This window comes from Ovis canadensis, chromosome 26 (genome assembly GCF_042477335.2).
Source record: "Ovis canadensis isolate MfBH-ARS-UI-01 breed Bighorn chromosome 26, ARS-UI_OviCan_v2, whole genome shotgun sequence".
Classification (NCBI taxonomy): domain Eukaryota; kingdom Metazoa; phylum Chordata; class Mammalia; order Artiodactyla; family Bovidae; genus Ovis; species Ovis canadensis.
Genome location: NC_091270.1, coordinates 52,232,746 through 52,251,812, shown reverse-complemented (window position 1 = coordinate 52,251,812; position 19,067 = coordinate 52,232,746). Strand labels below are relative to the sequence as shown.

At 52.4% G+C, this 19,067-nt stretch overlaps 1 protein-coding gene and 1 long non-coding RNA gene across 18 annotated transcripts in view; one reads left to right on the top strand and one right to left on the bottom strand.

Moving 5' to 3' along the window:
* ANK1 (ankyrin 1) overlaps positions 1-19,067 on the top strand; it is a 141,604-nt gene that overhangs the window by 53,280 nt on the left and 69,257 nt on the right. For all 16 annotated transcript variants that reach the window (XM_069572690.1, XM_069572694.1, XM_069572686.1 and 13 more), the window contains exons 3-12: positions 5,722-5,820; positions 11,065-11,163; positions 11,726-11,824; positions 12,795-12,980; positions 13,997-14,095; positions 14,512-14,610; positions 14,873-14,971; positions 15,926-16,123; positions 18,100-18,198; positions 18,617-18,715. In XM_069572690.1, the coding sequence (XP_069428791.1) occupies positions 5,722-5,820; positions 11,065-11,163; positions 11,726-11,824; positions 12,795-12,980; positions 13,997-14,095; positions 14,512-14,610; positions 14,873-14,971; positions 15,926-16,123; positions 18,100-18,198; positions 18,617-18,715 (1,176 nt within the window). The remainder of the gene's footprint in view (positions 1-5,721; positions 5,821-11,064; positions 11,164-11,725; positions 11,825-12,794; positions 12,981-13,996; positions 14,096-14,511; positions 14,611-14,872; positions 14,972-15,925; positions 16,124-18,099; positions 18,199-18,616; positions 18,716-19,067) is intronic.
* Positions 1,574-11,396, bottom strand: LOC138430738 (uncharacterized). Of its 2 annotated transcripts, none has more exons than XR_011253373.1 (3): positions 10,639-11,396; positions 6,060-6,891; positions 1,574-2,658 (listed from the first exon to the last, which is right to left on the bottom strand). It is a non-coding gene; the product is annotated as an uncharacterized lncRNA (long non-coding RNA). The 2 variants fall into 2 exon arrangements; XR_011253372.1 differs by having other exon boundaries at positions 6,712-6,891; positions 10,639-10,928.

Genomic DNA, 19,067 nt, shown 5'->3' with positions numbered 1-19,067 from the left:
CTTTGCAAGCCCATGGACTGTAGCCCACCAGGCTCCTCTGTCCATGGGATTTCCCAGCAAGAATACTGGAGTGGGTTGCCATTTCCTTCTCCAGGGGATCTTCCCAACCCAGGGTTTGAACCCACATCTGTATTACAGGCAGATTCTTTATCATCTGAGCCACCAGGGAAGCCCCAACTGTAAGAAAGAGCCCAGTGAAATGCTAGAAATTAAAAACAAAACAAAATAAACAAAAAAAAACCCCACTTTCTTGGCGATGAGAAATTTCTTCAACAGGCCCGAGAGTAGACTGGTCGCATCTGATAAAAGAATCAAAGAACTTGGTGATGAGTCTATAGAAATGATCGGAACTGGAACAAAAGAGGAAAAGAGTAATGAAAGAAAAACAGAGCAGAGCAGGCAAGCGCTGCTGGAACAAGCTGTATGTAGGTGGAGACCCAGAGGCAGGTGTCTTTAAGAAGAGGAATTGGCAAGCCGGCATTTTCCTGAGAAAGGCACGCGTTAGAAAACAGCCACAAGTTGCTGCTGATTTGCTCCCCAGTTTCTACTTTAGCTGAATCTTTCCCTCTAATATCCCTCCATCTCCTTCTTGTTTGTCTTCTACACCCAGTTATTTGAGCGAAGGAATAGGTGATTTCTCCCCACAGTCCCGCTCAATAGCCTGTCTGCCATTCGGCATGGAGTGGAGTCATTGTCAGTTTAGCTGGACCAGCTGAAAAGTTCGAGGAAGATTCAGCAGCCTTTTACTCATAGCCAACATCTTGGCAAATAGATGGGGAAACAATGGAAAGAGTAACAGTCTTTATTTTGGGGAGGGGGGCTCCAAAATCACTGCAGATGGTGACTGTAGTCATGAATTAAAAGACACTTGCTCCCTGGAAGAAAAGCTATGACCAACCTAGACAGCATATTAAAAAACAGAGACATTACTTTGCTGACAAAGATCCATCTAGTCAAAGCTATGGTTTTTCCAATAGTCATGTATGGATGTGAGAGTTGGACTATAAAGAAAGCTGAGTGCCAAAGAATTGATGCTTTTGAACTGTGGTGTTGGAGAAGACTCTTGAGAGTCCCTAAGACTTCAAGGAGATCCAACCAGTCAATCCTTAAAGAAATCAGTCCTGAATATTCATTGGAAGGACTGATGCTGAAGCTGAAACTCCAGTAATTTGGCCACCTTTTGTGAATAACTGACTCATTAGAAAAGACCCTGATGCTGGGAAAGATTGAAGGCAGGAGGAGGAGATGACAGAGGCTGAGATGGTTGGATGGCATCACCAACTCGCTGGAAATGAGTTTGAGCAAGCTCCAGGAGTTGGTGATGGACAGGGAGGCCTGGCGTGCTATAGTCCATGGGGTTGCAAAGAGTTGGACACGACTGAGTGACTGAACTGAACTGAATGACTTGAACCTCGATTTAACTCCAATACAGCACACGATCTTGATTTTAAAGGGGTGGTAGATTACAGTCCGCCTCCGTCCATAGTTACAGCTAAGAACAAGAAGCTCCCAGAATTTGCACCCCTCCCCTCTTTGGATTTGAGCAATAACAAGTCTGCTGAAATAAAAAAGGTAGTATGAAATGAGGTGTTTATTCATAAAACGCTCTTGAAATACTGAACATAGTCTCCTATACAGACTAGCTGTGCCTCTAAGAAGTCAGTTGCACAAGTTTCTTCGTCTACATGTTCAGTAAAGTCATTTTCAGGCTTTCAGTGACTTCAGCTGCTGGAGGTGAGCAGTCATCCACCCTCTGAGGCCACCTACTGGAGAAGACTTGCTGGAGTGGGTCTGGGGGTTTGCGCATCCCTTGTGTTCAGCTACTTCACAGAAGAAAGAGGAGGGCGCTTGATGAGAATGGCTTCTAGAATTTGAGCTCATGGGTTTGGAATTCAAAGTCGCGTTGCCACTGTCAGTGGACCTGCACCCGTGGCTGTGTGCAGGCTGCCCTGAAAAGACCTCCGTGACGCTTTCTGACCCCTTTAACCAAGCAACTCCTTTCTTGTCTGTGCCGCGTGGTCCTATACCTGCATTTGGGGCATTTTCATCATGACTTCGCATTTGTCTGTGCATCTCTTTTCTCTGTAAAACGAAGTCCTTCGAGACTCAGGCTTTGTGTTTCAGGCCTCCCTAGCACGGTGCCACACACAGAATAGGTCCTCAGTAAATGTCTGCTGAAGCAGATGAAGCGTGTGCTCGGCCTGAAGCGACTATCGCTGGGACAGGAGCTTGTCACAGCCGTGACCTGTGTGAGTTTACTCTGTGCAAACCTCTGGAGCCTTTTGCACACTTGTCATAGCTGCGCCACATGGGGCTTACCCTGGAGTCCTGGTGAGGGCGCTGGATTCAGATCATCCCAGAAATGGACTTGAAAGGACCTTAGGGTGACCGTGTTACAAAGTGAGAAAAATGAAGCCATCAAGAAGGCATCTTTGAACCAGGAGCTGAGGTGCAAGCTGAGCAGAGCCATTGTAGACGCTGATCTTTTGTCTTCTGCCGGAGTGCAGCTTCGGGAAGGGCATGTGACTTACAGAGGGAAGCAGAGGGGCTTCCTGGGGACCAGGGCAGGGGACGAGTGAAATCCTGGGGACCATCTCCAGCGCTCGTGGCCAGCCCCACGGGGATGCTTACGGTGACTGGGAAGTCCCTCCAGGCTGCCTGGTAATCACAAAGGGAAACTGTGCCTTCATCATCTATGAAAAGAAACATTGTAGTCCCTCCCACTCTGCTTGAAAAGAAACAAAAACACAAACCCTTTCTTCTGGGGAATCCGAGTTAACTCTGTCTGTGGCGGCGCCCTAGAAAGGCTGTGTGACCTGAGCCAGTCATTTGACTGCTCGGCCTCCGTTTCCACAGCATCCAGGGATCTCCAGCATCCTGCTGGACACCAGCCTTCTCTGGGCAGACAGCACGCTGACCCCGTGGCTCCAAAGAGCAGGGACAGTCACCCTGGGGCTTTAGCAGCCAACATGAGTGTCTTCTTTCTAGACTTGCCACTTCCCCAGCTTTGAGGCATATTCAGGGCCAGTAACTGCCCCCCGAAGGTGACTGCAACCCACATCACCACTGAAACCCTAGCAGTCAACACACACACACATACACACACACACATGCACACACACGCATACACACACATGCACAGCCACAGCCGAGACCCCTGCAGTGAGCAGACTGCGATTCCCATGACCGCACATGCCATCCCGAGTACCCACATAACCATGCTCAGCGTGCCTGCACTGAGCACCCCGAACCTTCCAGACTAGGTGGCTGTTGGGTGTGTAGATGGGATTGCAGCTCATAGTGCTGGGGAGGGAGGGGGTCTTCTGCCATGAAGACCCCCCCAGTACTGAGTCAGGATGCAAAGCTGGAGAGAGTGGGTCCTGGGGCCACCAGCAGGTCACCTGACAAATTGCTTTTCAGCAAGTTTGTGTTTCCCAAGATGATTTGAGGGGGGCTGGTGTACTTCAACCCCAAGCTGCCCTCAAGCCTACTCTTGGCTGTCTTCTGACACCCAAGGTACCTGTTGTATTTGCAGCATCCAAGACCCCAGCGTAAAGACGGTCTCGTACACGTCTTTACTCTCCGGCCCCCTCTCCCGTCACGAGGCACCTGTGTCGCATGCCTGCAGTGGTCGCTCAGCACTTTCCTCTGTGGTTTTAGCAAAGCAACAGGACCCATCTGTTCATGGGTGGGAACACTACCACTCCCAGGCAGAATATGTGTGCTTTAACTGGAATCTTCTAAAAATGATGCCCGGATGCAAAGCGAGAGAGGTTGTTTCGGGACCCCGAGGTGGAGCTGCAGAGGTGTTTGAAGATGGGTGAGCCAGAGACCCCTCCGCTCACATCAGCAGGAACCAAGTCCCTCCATCCTGGTGGCGAGGGTCTTTCTTATTGGCCAGAGCCTGGGTGGCCCCGGGGCACCCCCTGAAAGGGGACGTGTGAGCACGGGGTTGAGCAGCAGAGGAGACAGGAAGGGGAAAGTGGGAAGAAGGGAGAATTGCTGGTGGGGAAGGAGGTGGCTGGAGATCACTGACTGATGAAAACCATTCTCTACATGAAACCGAGATCTCCTTCTCCACTGGAACGGACAGCCATCACGTAGTCACTTATCTGTGCTCTGAGTAACTCTCTTTGAATTCAGCTTTTGCCAGGAAGTTTCGAGACATCTGAGTGCAAGGGCAAAAGAATCAAAGGCAGAGAGGGACCACTGGGACTGCCCTGGCTCCTGACTCTAGGGCCCAGAGGAGCTCCAGCAGGGCGGCTTGGAGCTGCAACTGCTGACTGAGAGAGTTCTGCTTTTGTGGACTGATGGTTGGGCCTGAAAAATGTTTGCTTGCTTTTTTTTTTTTTTCCCCTAAAATGTAACTGTCAGACAAGTTTTGGTCCTATTTGAAATGCCAAGGTGGCCAAGGGGCTATTTTATTTCACTGAAGGATAGTTAATTTACAATATGGTGTTAGTTTTGGGTATATACCAAAGTGATTCAATTATATACGAGTGTGTGCGAAGTCGCTTCGGTCATGTCTGACTCTTTATGACCCCGTGGACTGTAGCCTGCCAGGCTCCTCTGTCCCTGGGATTCTCCAGGCAGGAAAACTGGAGAGGGTTGCCATGCCCTCCTTCAGTGGATCTTCCCGACGCAGGGATGGAAGCTGTGTTTCTTACATCTCCTGCTTTGGCTTACAGGTTCTTTACCACTAGCACCACCCAGGAAGCCCTGCATATAGTTATATATATTTTCAGATTCTTTTCCATGATAAGTTATTACAAGATGTTGAATATAGCCCCTGTGCTGTACAGTAAATCTTAGCTGTTTATCTGTTTTATGTATAGTAGTTTGTATCTGTTAATTCCACACTCCCAGTTTATCCCTCCCCAACTTCCTCTTTGGTTAACCATACATTTATTCTGTGTCTGTGAGCCTATTTGTTTTGGAAAGAGATTCATTTGTATTATTTTTTAGATTTCACGTATAAATGATATCATATATTTTTTCTCTCAGACTTATGATATACCCTAGAACTATTTCTTAAATAAATATTGGCTTTATCTTACTATTATTATTATTTGGCCACACTGCAAGGGTTGTGTGATTTTAGTTCCCTGACTGGGGATTGAACCTGCACCCTCGGCAATGAAATCAAGGAGCCCCAACAGCTGGGCTGCCAGGGAATTCCCCCACGGGGCTATTTTAATACTAACTCTTCTGTAGAGGAAATCTTACAGCCAGATGATTGATGGTATTTAGTTTTCAGATGACCTTCTTTCAAAATGCATTATTTTACTAAACAAACATCTAGCTCTACAAATGCTTAGGAGACCCGGGTGTTGCTGCTTTGCCGTTTCTGGTTGCTGCTGTGAAAATTAACCAGGGGGTTAAAGCTAGACCATCCCAGTTAAGTGGTGCCTGTGCCCGGCTAAGACGTGAATTTCAAGGTCGCTGCTGGTTTTATGAGAGCTTCCACACTTCATTCACACCCGGGGGTGGGGGGCTTGTTACCACCCTCTTTCTTCCCATCTGACTCGCTGCAGAAACCCTGCTCTGGAGCCGGATTGGCTCAGTCCTGAACCTGTGTAGACACCCCTCCGGGATTCCTTGGCTATCCCCTTCCAGCCCTTTCGCTTCCCCTCGGGGGCAGGGGCCTCGGTCCAGCCTCACGGACCGGCGGGACACACAGACCCTCTAACCCCACCCTCCCTGCCTCTCTGCTCTCCACAGAATGGGTTGAACGGCTTACATCTGGCCTCTAAAGAAGGCCATGTGAAGATGGTGGTTGAACTTCTGCACAAAGAGATCATCTTGGAAACCACAACCAAGGTACGTCCCTTGGGGAGCCAGAGCTTTCCCCTGAAATTCAAGCATTGCCCCAAACCAGCAAGCCATAGAAACCAGTCCTTCATGACAGAAACCCAGTTCTGCTTCTGAATTCCTCTCCTTTCAGTCACTTTCTAGGTCTATGGGCCCCTGAAGTCATTTGGAAAGCACAGGATCCCATTTCCACAAAAATTCAGGGGGCCTTTATCCTCATCCCTAGACTATAAATCTAAAAACACAACCTTTCTCCTGGTGGCTTCACACTGTCCCAGGCTGAGAGCACTGGAAGGTCCACAGGCAGGTGCCTTGTGTCCAAATCCTTGCTGAGGTGCTTCATACTCTGTGATCTTAAGCGAGCGACTCAACCAGTGAGAGCCCTTAGTTTACTCATCTTTAAAATGGGGATTCTGATAGTTAGTTGCAGGATTGATATGAAAGTTAAACATGGTACTATATAGAAAATGTCTGCATAGAAATAAATCAATAAGTATTGGTGACTATGTCATTTGTGAGGGCTTCGGAAGAATCCAGATCCATCCCATTCATTCTCCTCCAGCAGGTTCTTGATCATTTTGAGACCCTGCTCCTTGATCACGTCCAAACCCATCTGCTCTCTTTACTGGGTCCCTTGAACAGCGAACAGAGTTCTCTTTTACTCCAAGCATGGCTGGCATCCTACCTCTCATAACAGGAGGCTTCTCCCCAAAGCAGTAGATTATAAACACCAGTGACTCAAGTCCGGAAACTACAATCATGAAATTGATGCACTGATATATGTTGCACGTGCATTTATACGTGTTGTGAAATCAGTTTCATTTCTTGCGCATCTTATTTGTTTATTCAGCACCCTTCAGCCAGCGTTTAAAGACAAACAACATTAAATCAAAAAATCACCTCTGTTTGCCATGTCCAGTACTGTTTCCTCTTCCTCTTCCTCTGTTATGTACATCCGGTGGTTTTTTCCCCCCTTGGCTGGTCCCCTCTGTGGTTATTTTTCATTTGCTGTTTATTTAATGTGGCCTCGAGCACAGCGCTGATTTGTTTCACACAGCAAGCGTTTTGCTGCCTCGCGAGCTGAGAACAAGAAGAACAACACGTAGAGAACAGACATAATTTATGGTTATGAAGTGAGCTACCAAAATATTATGAAAGTAGAATCATCTCTGAGGTAGAAGTCTGTAATTTTCATGTCATTTCCCGAAGGTGAAGAGATCTCACGGGTAAGATAGACTGACTTGCTCTTTCTGAACGTGTACAGGGTATTTTATTTTCTAACCCCATGACAAACTGACTATTCATTGGAAGGACTGACGCTGAAGCTGAAGCTCCAATACCTTGACAACCTGATGCAAAGAGCTGACTGATTGGAAAAGACCCTGAGGCTGGGATAGATTGAGGGCAGGAGGAGAAGGGGATGGCAGAGGATGGGATGGTTGGATGGCATCAGCGACCCGATGGACGTGAATTTGAGCAAGCTCTGGGAGATAGTGGAGGATAGCCGGGTGGGCGACTGTCCTTGGGGTCGCAGAGTCAGACTCGGCTTTGCAACTGACAACAGACAAATGATGGATACTGGCTGTTTCCACCCGCTTCTTCTGTGGGTGAACGGTCTGTGGCTCTTTCTCTCCTGATGCTCTCGCCTACCTGGCTGCAAGCACAAGGCCATCTGATCGGCTGTGGGGGGCTGAGCGGCTGTGCTTTCTCTGGCGTCCCCCCAGGAGCTGCAGAAACAGGACGCTTCAGCACGTTTTATGAGCTCCGAGTTTCCCCCTTTGATTGGTATTTTGCAAGCGAACACTTGGTGTGTCTTTGTTATTTATAGAGATGGTATAAGCTGGCGTGGTTTCTGAGGGCCCAACAGAGGGAGTTAAAAAAAAAAAAAAGGATGAAGCTGAAACCGTGGGCAAAGCAAGAATCACAACAGACTGGGGAATTGTAATGGGTCTCGCAAGCAGGAGCAAGATTAAAAAAAGACACAACTGAAGAGCCAAAACCAATATAGATTCCTAAACTGTGCTTAGAAATTTTAAAAGCGGGAAGCAAATGTGTTCCCTGCCTCCCACCTCCACCTCCAGAGGCCAGCTGAGCATCCAGGCTGGTGGTGCTCAAACATCGTTGACCCCCCACCCCCACCCCCGTCCTCACTCAGCACCCGCTGCAGCCACCCGCCCTGCCATGGGCTCTGGGACTCCCTGGAAATGGAGAAACTGGGTCTTTGTGGATCCAAATATAGCTAAGTAATTTTTCCTGCTGCTTTGAGGGCATGTTCCTTCATGCTGAGAGGAGGGGCAGAGAAAAACCCATCTCCCTGTGACTCTGAACCTGAGGCTGCGGCCTTCCTCCTGAGCCTTACAGCGTGTGCAAGTGTGTGGATGGGGGTGGGGGTCCCTTCCTCAACCTGGGCTGCCCTCGGCCCAGGTCTTAAATATGTCATGGGCTGAGACCCACAGCTGGGCCCCGACAGCTTTCCCTGGCCAGCTTCCTCTACGTGGGTTCACAGGTTGAGCCCTGTTGCAGTGGGTCAGGCAGGAAGGAGCAGATGGAAAGAAACATTTGATAACCCCTCCTGAGCTGGCCCGGTGCCTGGCACACATGTACTCAGCCTATGCAAATAAATGGATGGACACAGCGTGCCTCCTTCTAGGTGGGGAGGCCCGGAGGTCCCAGTCCTGATTCCTAGAGAAGGCTCTGGAGCCAGCACCCTGTTCCTCTCAGTACAGGGAGTGAGTCAGACCCAGGTGCCAAGGCCTCTAAATGTAGGCTCTTTGGACTTCTAAGAAAAACAGTTAATTAGCATCTATATACTCATTTCTGGCTCTTGCTCTCTGATGGACATTTGAGAAAGAACCCTTTTGCTTATCAAAAAGGAGAAATCAGAAAGACATGTTCGAGAGGTAACCAAGGGACACTCCTGCCTGAATCATGTCACGCGGTAGAGACAAGAACCTGAGCCCTGGGGCCCTGGGGCAGTGGTGACCCATGGGGGCCCCTCACCCCCCAGGTGCTTGGATTTGTTGCTCAGACTCCCATGGGAGGCACTTGGTTCCTAGTCTGGTCGCTGGCCCCATCGCTGGGACCGAATTTGAAATCCCAGTTTGGTGGGTTTCCCAAGATGGATTAGCAAGTGGATTAGTTTGAAGAAGGCTGAGCGCCGAAGAATTGATGCATTTGAACTGTGGTGTTGGAGAAGACTCTTGAGGGTCCCTTGGACTGCAAGGAGATCCAACCAGTCCATTCTGAAGGAGATCAGCCCTGGGATTTCTTTGGAGGGAATGATGCTAAAGCTGAAACTCTAGTACTTTGGCCACCTCATGCGAAGAGTTGACTCATTGGAAAAGACTCTGATGCTGGGAGAGATTGGGGGCAGGAGGAGAAGGGGACAACCCAGGATGAGATGGCTGGATGGCATCACGGACTCGATGGACGTGAATCTAAGTGAACCCTGGGAGATGGTGATGGACAGGGAGGCCTGGCGTGCTGCGATTCATGGGGTTGCAAAAAGTCAGACACGACTGAGCGACTGAACTGAACTGAACTAGTTTAGTTAGAAACTAACTATAGTTAAAAACTATACGCCACATCACCGACTCGATGATGTCATCACTGACTCGATGGACATGAGTTTGAGTAAGCTCCAGGAGTTGGTGATGGACAGGGAAGCCTGGCGTGCTGCAGTCCACGGCGTCACAAAGAGTTGGACACGGCTGAACGACTGAACTGAGCTGATCCGCCTGAACTAGAAAAAGTGAGGTCATGAGAAATCTCTGCTCCTTATGTAGCAGAGTGCCAGATGGGTGCAGCTGTGGTCCTTATTTGATGGACATTGTCAAGTGCCTGCCCCTCCTGGAGCGGAGGTGCCCTTGGAGTCACATGGGCGAGAGGGACTTCACAGGGAAGCAGGAAGGAGCCAAGCAGGGAGGTGGCGTCCTGGAAACAAACAACGCCTACAGGACCAGAGCCTGTCCAGAAAGTGCAGTTACACACACCCAGGACGGAGCCAGACAAGAAACCCTGCCTGTCCCCCCACCTTCTCAGAACCGGCCTGGCTTCCTAGTCTCGGCTCTCAGTTCTTAGCTTTTAAGAAGTTTACTTTAACCGGTCCCTCCCATCAGGAAGCTTACACAGGCCTCAGTCTCCTCCATCACAGGGCAGACAGAAGAAGCAAGAAAGAATCACAGTCTAATAGTGACTAAAACCAAACCACGTTACAGAAAGTTAATCAGTGTGAAAAAGCAGAAAGTTACGCCCCGGGTTTTAGGGACGAGATGAAACCCCAGAGAAACAGCTAAATGAAGTGGAGACAGGCGGCCTTCTGAAAAGCTGACTTTGAAACAGCTGTGACCCTCACTGTCGTCCAGCGCTCCTTCTGAGAAAGGAGGACTCTCTCCTCTCTTGCCTGCTGATCTCTGACTCGCTGTATTTTATTATTCATATTTTTTGTTTGGATTTTCTGTTGCCAGATTTTATTTTGTTTATCCCCCCCCCACACACACTTAATTTCATATTTTTTCTTCTACATATATTACATAGTCCGTTTTATTACCTTCCCTACCCCTTTACTAATGTCGACGGGCTTCCCCTGGTGGCTCAGCGGTGAAGAATCTGCCCTCAAGGCAGGAGATGTGGGTTCAATCCCTGGGTCGGGAAGATCCCCTGGAGGAGGGCATGGGCAACCCACTCCAGTACTCTTGCCTGGGGAATCCCATGGACAGAGGAGCCTGGCAGGCTATAGTCCACAGGGTTGTAAAGAGTCAGACACAGTAGGCGACAACAATAGGAGCAACCCTCCCGCTTCCCCATCCCCTGCCCAGTGGGTGTTACCGTCACGGCACAGGGTGCTGGCCCGCGGGATCTGCAGCCTCCTTTGTCCTGGAGCTCCGGGCCTCACGGGGCTCCACACCTTCCTGCAGAGCCTCGGCCTTCGAGGAGCTGGTCATCCAAGGAGCCGGCTTGCTTGGCAATCCTTCAGCGGGTCTCTGCTGATGATGGGACCCTGAGCCTGCCTGCAGCCGATCAGCTGAGAAGGAGGCGCTCTTATTCCAGAGCATTGTTTTTTCAGGAGGACAGGAAGCGTTTCCCTCCCCGGGCTTCCGTTGCCGCTCACGAGGTCTGGTGGGTCAGGCACACAAGTGTGTGTACTGTGCCCCCTGGGGCCATAAAGGAAGCCTGCTGCCTGCCCCGGGCTGGCGGATGTTTCCCCCAGCTGCGGCAGGCCCCGGGAACCTCCTGTCCTCCCCTGTGTTGCAGAAAGGGAACACGGCGCTGCACATCGCAGCCCTGGCAGGTCAGGACGAAGTGGTCCGGGAGCTCGTCAACTATGGCGCCAACGTCAACGCCCAGTCCCAGGTGATGCTCAGGCCCCGGGGGGCTGGTGGGGCTGCCCATCCGCTTCACCCCAGGGAGTAGAGGGGGGTACACACACTGTGTGGCCAAATCCGGGTTTATTCAGGTGTCTCCAAGCGCTTTCTTGCCTTTTCCTGCTTCAGCGGGCATTCTGAGCACGGTGGGCTGGGTCATTGCGGACCCTGTTCCTGGAGTTGAATAATGTGTCTTGTTTAGCTGTGGTTCGTCTATGTATTATGGCTGGAGAGGGGGGTGGTGTGAAGAAGGGAGTGAAATTAGTGAGATGTGTGTGTGCACAGAAGAGGCTGACCGCTCTGGGAGTGGCAGAAGCAGACCTCTGGGGAGGGTCGCTCCACCTGGAGGCCTTTTGCAGTAACCTGGCTACGCCAACTGCAAAGTGTCCTGAGTTTTGACAGCTGGAGACACAGGTGGGGATGCTGCCCCCAGGGCTGGGTGGAAACAGGATGTTGGAAGAGCCATCCTTCGGTTTGGAGAATTTTGCACCGGTTTTAGCATCGGTCAGTCACGTGGCTGGATTCCAATGGCTTTTCCTCTTGATTTACAGAAAGGCTTTACCCCCCTGTACATGGCAGCACAGGAGAATCACTTGGAGGTGGTTAAATTTTTGCTGGAAAATGGAGCTAATCAGAATGTAGCCACAGAAGTAAGTACCTTGGGGACGTGGCCTCATGGCTGAACATGTCTTGTGGGGAGGACAGGGTCACGGGGGCATGGGTTCCTAGGACACGGGTTGGTATGCATCCTCTGTCGTGATGACCAACCAGGGTGCTATCAGACCCTGCAAGGAGCTGAGAGACAAAGTCATGGCTGTTGTGGGATGCCCAGACACGCACCAGAGAAATGACTGCAGGGGTGAATCTGTCATTCCCACTGCGACCAACACTGGAGGCTGGGCAGGGGTGGGGGGCCTGTGTGCGTGTGGGTGACAGGTGTGCCTCGGACCTTTATAAGAAGTATAAAGGTCTTGCTCTGAGCCCACAAACACCTTTGGACAAGTTGTTTGACCCTGAGTTTTGTCACTGGTTAAATGATGAAGGACATGAAACCAAAGCTTCTCTTGACTCTTAGCATCAGATGACTCAGTGATTAGATGGCTATTTTCATTCTGCTTTACCAGTTCAAGAGGGCCCTGTGCCCCTGTACACACCGAGGACGTTAATAGCAGTAGCTCAGAGTTGAAACCCTCGGTGTCGGCTATGGTTTCCAGCGTTTGGTAGGTGTTCAGTAACCTTTGTGAAATGAATGAAGGCCTGATTGTCGGCCATCCGTCCAGGGCCCTGTCCTGACACTGGGTGATGATGTGAGAGGGAGGGAGGCAGAGAGACAGGGCAGTGAAGCGCTCGGTAAAAGCGCTCGGAGCAAGTCATAAAGGAAAAGTTAGCGAAGTGGTAAAGGAGTGCTATCGCAGGCGCTGTGAGATGGCAGAGAATAAGGAGGAGCCAAGGAAGGCATTAGGGAGGAGGCGGCGTCTAAGCTGAGCTTGCAGGACTTGGAGGAGGGAGGCACTCCCAGGCCGAGGGCAAGGGCCCTGAGCGCGGAAGCGCAGGTCCCGCCCCCGAAGACCGAGCGGTCAGGACGGTCGGCGCACAGGGGTCTCTCCTCTGCCTGGCCAGGACGGCTTCACCCCGCTGGCCGTGGCCCTGCAGCAGGGCCACGAGAATGTGGTGGCACACCTCATCAACTATGGCACGAAGGGCAAGGTGCGCCTGCCCGCCCTGCACATCGCGGCCCGCAACGACGACACGCGGACGGCCGCCGTGCTGCTGCAGAACGACCCCAACCCCGACGTGCTTTCCAAGGTGAGGCTCCCGGTGGGGCTGGGAGCACCCTGGGGCCCTGGTCGGGAGGCCTCGGGGCCCCACGCGTTCCCCGCTAGTTCCCCGGAACCAGCCCGCACCAGAGAAGCCCCAGGGTGCACCCCGAGTAAGTCGCACCACGCCCGCCATGCCCAGCAGCCACACTAGCGCCCCACTATAAGTCCCCCGGCAACGCCGAGAAACACGTGCTGGGTCATTCAGAGCAGCGTCCAGGAGAGACAGGAGGGGTGTCTGACCAGAGTAGGGCTTTGGAATCCAGCCTCTGACCCCTGGTGGTGTGTTAGAATCGTATTCCAGCTCTTTCCCTGGCCATCCCCTGGTAGAGGGAGGCGGGGGTCCCCACACAGAGAGGGGACCCTGGAGCGGCTCCCGGGGGCCTGGCCAGCCCACCACCTGCCCACACTGTTCAATGTTCACACCATCTGTAAGTTTAGGCTGTCAATGTCTCCCTCCCAGGGGAGATGATGTATTTGCACCGAGTCAGTCATGCAGCACCCACCAACCTCCCACCCCTAAGTCACAGGGTTCCATCTGGAAAACTCTACCTGGGTTATTTGTCGTGGGGCAAGGTCAGGAACAGAGTAATAGCAAGGGACACACCAAAGGTCAGAGGTCTGCCTCGCCCACCCAGCTGAGTCATCCCAGCCCTGTAGGGGCTGAAACTGTCTTGAGGATTAAAGTCATAACCCCATAACACTTCTCTCATTCATGAAAATCTCTTCAGAAGTAGCCATTCAGAGGACTGGGCCCTGTCTGAAGGGCTGGAGGTGACCCTGGTCTGTGGTTTGTCCACATGAACCCAGAGACTGGGCGCCCCCCTACAGGCAGCACCTCATTTTTGGATGTAACTTGCCGTGGGATGTCTGATGACCTCTTTGGTCCAAATCTGCCCACGTGTGGGGTCCTCTGGTCCTGCCAGCTTTTCGGAGCCTGGGCTGATCCTGGGTAGAAATGACAATACACGCAGTACAATGCTGCTGTCCTCTATTGCGCCCCAGACGGGATTCACCCCCCTCCACATCGCAGCTCACTACGAGAACCTCAACGTAGCCCAACTGCTCCTCAACCGCGGAGCCAGCGTCAACTTCACGCCCCAGGTGAGGCTCTCAGGGGCGACGGGGGGCGGGGGGTGGGGGTGTGTGCCCACATACATGCAGTGACTGAGGGTCTAGAATCCAGTGCCCCCACCTCTTGTGGCACCGAGGACATACTCGCAGTGCAGGTGGGACAGCCTAGAGTCTGTTAAGGCTCCTAGCAGGTGGATTTCAAAGAGATTGCAGCCAGCCCGTGTTGTTGACTCGCCAGGAGACCCAGCTTGGCTAGCTTGCGGGGATGAACCACAATGCTGGCCTGTCCTTAGAGGCTTGGAAATCTTTCTTAGGCGAGAAGAGTCTTAACAGTGGGCTCAGGCTGGCTGTCTGTCTTGGGGTGGGGGCACGGGGGTGGGGGCCACGGGGCAGCTGCTCCTCCCCCCAGGAGGATGTGCGTCCTGACAGTCCATCCCTCCTTCCAGAACGGCATCACGCCGCTGCACATCGCCTCCCGCAGGGGGAACGTGATCATGGTGCGGCTCCTGCTGGATCGCGGGGCCCAGATAGAAACAAGGACCAAGGTGGGTGCCAGCAAGCTGCATGGCGAGGCCAGGGGAGGGAGTGCTACCGGCCAGGGCCGCACTCCGGGAGGTGGGCTCTCCGTGGCCAGCTGGGGAAGGGCGTCCAGCCTCCAGAGCAGCCCACAGGGGCAGCTGGAGACCAGACTGCTCCATGGAGCTGATCCTTAGAGACTCGACATGCCCCTACGGCTGGGATGATGCTCTCTCCAGCAGCCTCTGATGGGTGCCTCTGGGGCTTTCTCTTTTTGACTGTCTTTTAAAGGATGAATTGACACCTCTCCACTGTGCAGCTCGGAATGGGCACCTGCGAATCTCAGAGATCCTGCTGGACCATGGGGCACACATCCAAGCCAAAACCAAGGTGTGGGCTTCCTTTCTGTGAGGAGCATCTTTTAGGCAGGGCTCCAGGTCAAATGGCAACCCACTCCAGTGTTCTTGCCTGGAAAATCCCAGGGACAGGGGAGCCCGGTGGGCTGCCGTCTATGGGGTCACACAGAGTCGGAGACAACTGAAGTGACTTAGCAGTAGCCAGGTCAGGCCGACCCAGAGTAGAATCCCATTTCTGAGAAATAGACAGGCAAATGAATACTACTAACTTGGCCATTGTGTGCAATGTTGACCCCAATGCCTGGCACATGGGAGGCACTCAGCTCTATTATCTAGATCAAGGTTGGCTAACATTCTCTCTAAAGAGCCAGATATTAAATACTTTTAGGCTTTGCAGGCCATGGTCAAGGTCACAATGATTCAAGTCCGTCACTGTAGTGGGAAAGCAGCCCTGGATAATGTGTAAACAAGCAGCCCTGTTCTAATAAAACTTTACTGACAAGCACAGGCAGTGGGCCAGATCTGAGCCTCGGGCTATCTTTGGTCTGTTCAGCTCTAGGTCAGGCCTCGCCTCTTTTACCCGAGCTCCAGAGAAGACAGAAACGGAGCAGTCAGGGAGTCTTCAGAGCCTGGGGTGGACTGGATGATACTAAAAGGAAAACAGAAGAGTTGTTCTCAAAGTCCTTTCAGGGCTAGAAGGCCCTCAGTTCTAATGTGAGGTCTTAATCTTCCTGCGTGGGACTAAAGCTGGCAGGCTGCCCCAGCGCTGCGTACACCACCTCCAGGCCTGGAAGATTTGGCCGAGTGGGAAGGGGAAAGTTTGCTATCCGAGACCAGCAGGAGTGTGGAGGCCAGAACAAACCAGGCTCACTCGAGAGCCACGTGGAGGCACTGCAGCTAGGGAGGAGATGGGAAGCGAGGTTGGACTCGGTGCCCTGAATATCCGTGTTCATTTCCTTGGCGATTGCTTGCTTTCCCTCTTCACCAGAACGGCCTGTCCCCGATCCACATGGCGGCTCAGGGAGACCACCTCGACTGTGTCCGACTCCTATTGCAATACAACGCAGAGATTGACGACATCACGCTGGATCATCTGACCCCTCTCCACGTGGCCGCCCACTGCGGCCACCACAGGGTGGCCAAGGTGCTTCTGGATAAAGGGGCCAAACCCAACTCCAGAGCCCTGGTGAGTGGGAGGCTGTTGAGAAGGGGCTGGAGGGGCGAGGGCCAGAGCTGCAGGGCTGAGTCTCCACCCTGGAGACTCCCGGCAGGCAGAAGGTTGGGGTCCTGAGGCCGGGGGTCAAGCAGCCATGACCTCCCTGCCTGCCATGTTTCTGCACCTCATGACCGTGCCCCCATAACAGGCCGAGGGCCACACACAGTGTTCGTGGGGCTCAAGCAGAGAGGGGCTCACCCTAAAGCAAATTCCCTCCTGGGTCCGTGGTTCCCCTTCCCTTGCCCCAGGCTGAGAGCTCCCAGGGAAGTTCCTGGTGGGGCCGGAGCGCTGCACAGAGCCTGCCCATGGCCCCCATCCCCTCTGCCCCTTCCCAGAGGAGGAGAATCTAGAAGACAGGACAGCCTCCAGGTCCACAGGGATGGCTCGTCCACTCTTCATTCGTTCATTCAGAAAGCTTTCCCTGAGCTCTCCCTCTAGCCGGGCACTGTCTGGGGCAGTCGGAGTTTTTTTACCTCAGCCCTACTGACTTTGGGGGCCCGATATTCTTAGTTGTGGGCTTCCCCTGTGGCTCAGTGGTAAAGAATCTGCCTGCAAAGCAGGAGAGGCAGGAGCCGTGGATTTGATCCCTGGGTCAGGAAGATCCCTGGGAGGAGGGCACGGCAACCCACTCCAGATCTTGCCTGGAGAATCCCACGGACAGAGGGGCCTCATGGGCTATAGTCCATGGAGTTGCAAAGAGTCAGACACGACTAAAGCAACTGAGCACGAGTAGGATTCTTTGTTGTGTGGAGACTGGCCTGCGAATAGTAGGCTATTTAGCACATCCCGTCTCCACCCGCTAGGCACTGACAGCACTCCTCCCCTAGTGGTGACAATCAAAAATGTCTCCCAGTTCAGTTCAGTTCAGTTGCTCAGTCGTGTCCTACTCTTTGAGACCCCATGAACCGCAGCACGCCAGGCCTCCCTGTCCATCACCAACTCCCGGAGTCCACGCAAACCCATGTTCCTCGAGTCGATGATGCCATCCAACCATCTCATCCTCTGTCGTCCCCTTCTCCTCCTGCCCTCAATCTTTCCCAGCATCAGAATCTTTTCCAATGAGTCAGCTCTTTGCATCAGGTGGCCAAAGTATTGGAGTTTCAGCTTCAACATCAGACTTTCCAATGAACACCCAGGACTGATCTCCTTTAGGATGGACTGGTTGGACCTCCTTGCAGTCCAAGGGACTCTCAAGAGTCTTCTCCAACACCTAGATATTCACAAATATTCCTGGGGTTGGGAATGGTTGAGACAAACTCCCCTCCCGCTACCTTGAGAACTGCTGCCCTAGGGAATAAAGCACTGAAAAAATAAGTGAGAGACAAAGCCTAGGAAACAGAAATCCCTCCCCTTGTGGAGTTTACATCCTAGTATTTCCTGCTTGCACAGTAAAGAGTCTGCCTGCAGTGCAGGAGATCTGAGTTCGATCCCCGGGTTGGGAAGATCCCCTGGAGGAGGGCATGGCAACCCGCTCCAGTGTTCTTGCCTGGAGAATCCCATGGACAGAGGAGCCTGGCGGGTTATAGTCCATGGAGTCGCAAAGAATCGGACACGACTGAGCAACTAACACACACGACACATTACAGTAGGATGAGGTACAGGAATCCATTTGACCGAAAGCTGATCCGCGGTTCCAGGGACGAGGGAATGTGACGTGCTTCACAGAAGCTCTCTTCATTGTAAATTTCCCCTCAAAGAAACTTGAAACAGCAGGCTCTTTCAGTGCATCCAAAAACACGACTAAATTAAAACAAAAAAAAGCTGTGCAGACAACATGTTCAGGACCATGCCTGGTGCATGGTGCATGCCGCCTGCCACTTCCAGTTTGTGGGAACCACTGATGGGCTGGGCCCGAGGCTTCCTTCTCATCAGTGAGGTGGTTGGGGTTTTCCCTGGGCTCACGGGTAAGCCCCTGCTCGTCTGTCTCCCTTTGTGTGGGGCTGCAGAATGGCTTTACCCCCTTGCACATTGCCTGCAAGAAGAACCACATCCGGGTCATGGAGCTGCTGCTGAAGATGGGGGCCTCCATCGACGCAGTCACCGAGGTAAGGGGAACCCCGTGGGCGAGCCAAGGGTCTCCGAGGGTCTTCTTCTAATAGCCATCTTCAGAGTTGTCCTTTGTGGCTGCCTCTGTGGTGCCCGTGTCCGCATGTGTACTAGTCTAGAACTCTCAAAGGAGTGAATCAGGGATGGATAAGACCCGGAGCTTGTGTCAGAGCTCAGGGAGCTGTCCAAGGTCAGATGCAATATTCTGAGTTGTGAATATGGATGGAATCACCCTGCAGTGGGATTTCCCCTACCCTCCCCCACCCTTTTCTTGGAAGCAGACCCATTTTCTTGAACTCCCTTTCCTGGGAAAACTGTTCCAAAGCACTTAGAGGCAGGAAAGCCTAAGCTCCCTCTGACTGTGTCTCTGGAGGAACCGGGAGGGCTCCTGTCTCACTCCCGTATGGTCTGTTCCAGTCCGGCCTGACGCCTCTCCACGTGGCCTCCTTCATGGGGCACCTGCCCATCGTGAAAAGCCTGCTGCAGCGGGAAGCATCGCCCAACGTCTCCAACGTGGTGAGTCCGTGGGCAGAGCCAGCCCTTGCTGGGGACCGAGGGCTCAGAGGAGCCCAAGCTTTCCTTTCCCGGACAGAGGCAGAAATCTCAGAATAGCAGGGACTTCTGACTTGGGGAGAATGTCTGTATCTCAGTGAAACTTGTTACATGTCTGTAAGTCTTGGGATTTTATTTTGGACAATTATTCGGAAACTTCTGTGTTATTCTAGGAATATATGTGCATTTATAAACATTCCTTTGCTCTGGGGTTTACTTTTAAGTGTATCTTGCATGCACACACACTCACACACACACACACACCAGGCATCAGCAGGCCAAAGGCTGATGTTGCTTGCTGGGGCAACTCCACCTC